The sequence below is a fragment of the Trachemys scripta genome, chromosome 1, assembly GCF_013100865.1.
Source record: "Trachemys scripta elegans isolate TJP31775 chromosome 1, CAS_Tse_1.0, whole genome shotgun sequence".
NCBI classification, from domain to species: domain Eukaryota; kingdom Metazoa; phylum Chordata; order Testudines; family Emydidae; genus Trachemys; species Trachemys scripta.
Genome location: NC_048298.1, coordinates 217,381,119 through 217,384,741, shown reverse-complemented (window position 1 = coordinate 217,384,741; position 3,623 = coordinate 217,381,119). Strand labels below are relative to the sequence as shown.

Sequence of the window (3,623 nt, the reverse complement as noted above, 5' to 3'; positions counted from 1 at the left end):
ATATATTGTGTGAAAACCAAATACCTTCATTAAAATGGGGGAAGACTGAAACAACAAGGGCCAATTCTCATCATACAAAAAAAGCTTGGAGAAGTAGAGCTTTTAGGCATATTTTAAAAGTAGATGAGCTGACATGGGTAAGCCTGGGGGATTGGGGGGGGAGGGGCAATTTCCACACCTAAGGGTCACCACAGTAAAAGTTCTGGTTACCAACGAACATAAGCTGTGATAATGGAACTCTTAAATGACAGATGGTGTCAGGGCAAAGATACTTTCCAGGATGAGGGTCACAGAGATGACCTTGAGCATAGCCACATACCTCAATTAAAGGCTTAAAATCTGTAAAAATACAGAGGAGGTAAGAAATAGGATTGCACAGTGGATTGATAGTAAGCTACTGTGTCTTTCATTTCAAGGACATGTTTGGATTCAACTCAAGTCAGCAGTAATTAAACAATAGTCTGGGCTGTCTGGTGATCTTGAAATAGTGGTCTATGTTCTATTCCCTGATGTCCCTATTATAAAACCCATCATTTCAGTGGGCATTAATTGGACCCTTGCTGGCATTCTGAGAAGAGAGGCCAAGCATTAAAAGTATATAGATATTGAGATTTCTCATTCCTTTGTGCGGATCAACTAGGTCTGGATCAAAGTACAATTATGAGGTAGTGTGGAGTATTACTGCAATACTGGTGCCTTCTATGAACAAACATGACTCTAGTCAACAGGACTGCCAATCTGGCACCTTTCTGAGACACTAAATTATTAAAAAAAAAATAAGAACAACAGAACCCAGAACATATGGGACTTTCTGATACTGGATGTAATTTTGCAGCTGAAAATTGTTGCTTGATCAGATAATGCCTATACTGTAGGGGTTGCTGTAGCTGGAGTGGAAACCTCACTCACATTACGAAGCCCCTGTTTCACTCATTCATAACTTTCTAAAACTATATTTCTTGTTGCTGAAAACTTTCAGGCTTGAGCTAAGCCCCAAAATGATTTCTTGGAGGGTGAGAAGGAGGACATTGGGAGAAAATCAGTTTTTGAGAGGAAATATATATATATTTTTGGCAACTGCTTGTAGGATATGGCATATATGAAAGATGACTGTGAAGCTCTCTGGGCTATTCAGGGATGGGAAGGCCCCTCACCACCATCTGCCTTTAGCATGAGGCAGTCTCGTCTGTGCATGCTGCAGATCAGCTTCCTGAATCCACCAGCCTCTGGCTGCACAAGTACTACCTTTCAGGGCTCCACAGACCTCACTTTCTCTGTACAGACAGTCATAGGCACACACCAAACCCCCAATCCTCAGAGTGTGCCCTGCAGTGTCCAGCCCCTCTTACACTGAAGACACCCAGAATTACCAGGCCTGCTATTCCCAAAGGAACAGAACACGAGCTTGTAAAATTCAGCTTGGAATGTTGATAGCCTGTTGTAAATGAGACAATACTCGATATACACGTCAACAGATAGAGGAGTAAACATCTCGTCTGGCAGAAAACCTATTTTTCATCTTTGCAGGTGAGCAATACCTTATAGACTTGAAGAACATATTTTCAGTATACATACATAACTCCTTACTTAGTATTTGTACGCACATTTCACAGGGATATCAATGACAAAGCGTGACACCAGCTTTTATTTGAAATCTCACATGACATTCTTTGGTGAACCAGAATATACATACCAGAATCAGGAGATTCCCATAGCCTCTCTGCTTTGTCAGTTGGCATTAACATATTTTTGCGTCACAATGAGAATAAATTATGGCATATGAAATACTGAGTTCAAGCAGCAATGAGGATAACATCCTAAGGAAAGAGATGAAACTTCCATTCTTTGTTCATGAAGTTCAAATACTGGCCTGACCCCATAAATGCATAAGCATAGGGTTGCATATGTGAACAGCTCCATTGGTATAAATGAATAAAGTAATGGACATGTGTATGTAAAACTCATCTGTGTGAGATTTTTCCTCACTAGAAGAAAATGTAATGTAATCATAATTAATAATTATACATTGGGTGTCTTTGAACATTAATAGTAAATAATAATAATTAATAATACTATAATTAATAATACATATATTGGGTTTCTTTTCAGTGCTCCTGTGATGATCTTCTTGGCTAATTTGCTTGCATGAGGACTGATGAAGATCTTGAGGCAATGTCCTCTCTGTCTAAAAGAGTTACCCTCCAACTAGTTGGCTTTTCTTTGGGCTCTCTCGGCTGGATTTTATCCTGTATTACAACGAGGCACACAGAGTGGAGGCTGTGGCTTGTGGATAATACCACCATCTTCTCCTCTGGTATTGCCCATGTGGGAATCTGGAAAATCTGCTTTCCCCCAAATTTAAAAATCTCCAGTGATGATGGTATAGTGTGCTGTCATGAATTCAATTTCAATGAAAACTTTTTCCCTGTAGAAATGTTTCTTGCCCAGATCCTCCTGCTCATTGCTACTTTCTTGGGAGGATTAGGAATATTTTTCACTTTCTTACCACCCTGGCACTTCTATATGGGAACAATTCGCAAAACTCAGGCTATCTGCTTGTTTCTAGCTGGAGGGATCTTGTATATAATTGCAGGTCTCTGTATCTTAGTCCCAGTGAGCTGGAATTTCTATTCAGTAGCAAACAATAGCAGTATCCCCTTTCCTCCTCCTTTCCACCTGCCCTCTTTCCCAGTAGCACAGAGAATTGGGATTGCTATTCCTTTGGGGATCTCATCTGGCCTCATGTTGCTAATAAGTGGGATCATTTTCCTCTATATCAGATCTCCTGTGACATCAATTAGGGTAAACCCTATGAACCCAAGATCTTAACTATCAGCCTAAAGAGACACACAACATTCTAGAAAGTGTTTTCCAGAAATTCTTTGGATTTGAATCAGACAAATATAAATAAAGTTGATGGTTAGTTCTTACAAAAATGAAACAGTGACTCCTATTAATTGCCAAATATTTCCAAAGATTTGTCAATAATATCAACAGCTGTTTCACTCTACCAGTGATAAATGTTGGTATCGTCTGTGTGTATGTAAACTTCAGTCACCTATTAAAAAAAGTAAAAAACAGGCATTCAACTGTTCACTGTTAATGAGTTCAAGTAAGCCCCCAACACTGTAACACATTTTGAGACTATATCTTCTAAGAATACAAATTCCTGGTGTGCTTGTTAGCATCATTAATGTTGTAGTTGTTATTTATACAATACTATTGGTGTGAATGGTGAAGACAAACAAAATGATAGTGTGGCAAGAAAATGGTTTACAACAGTGAAAGAGCATGAAATGTGCTTAAAGTAATGTTCGGATATTTGCTTCACTTTGGATTGACTTTTTAAAACAAAAGTCAGGGTCTGTGGATGATGTGTGTCCAAAGTGAAGGTTGAGCTTACAGGTTCAATGATAGAAAGCTGGCTAGCTGGTGGGTCTTTAGAATTGCTTTGAAGACTGAGGGTGTATTGCATATCGGATAAAAGAAGATATTCCAGACATAGAAGATTGCATGGGACAAGGCACAGAGCCATTTGTGGAAAAAGGAAATTAAACAAACTCTCAGGAATTATGTGCCAACTAGAAGACTTTTATAACTAGCCTCATTAACTGTCATTGATA

At 39.0% G+C, this 3,623-nt stretch overlaps 1 protein-coding gene across 1 annotated transcript; it reads left to right on the top strand.

Annotated features, from left to right (window-relative positions):
• Window positions 1-2,172: 2,172 nt before the first annotated feature.
• Window positions 2,173-2,829, top strand: LOC117878210 (claudin-34-like). Its single transcript, XM_034772326.1, has one exon. It carries the CDS (start codon window positions 2,173-2,175, stop codon window positions 2,827-2,829), a length of 657 nt encoding a protein of 218 aa, XP_034628217.1.
• The last annotated feature ends 794 nt before the right edge of the window (window positions 2,830-3,623 follow it).

Coding starts and splice junctions, on each gene's coding strand:
- LOC117878210 (XM_034772326.1), top strand. CDS start 2,173: ATGTCCTCTCTGTCTAAAAGAGTTACCCTCCAACTAGTTGGCTTTTCT.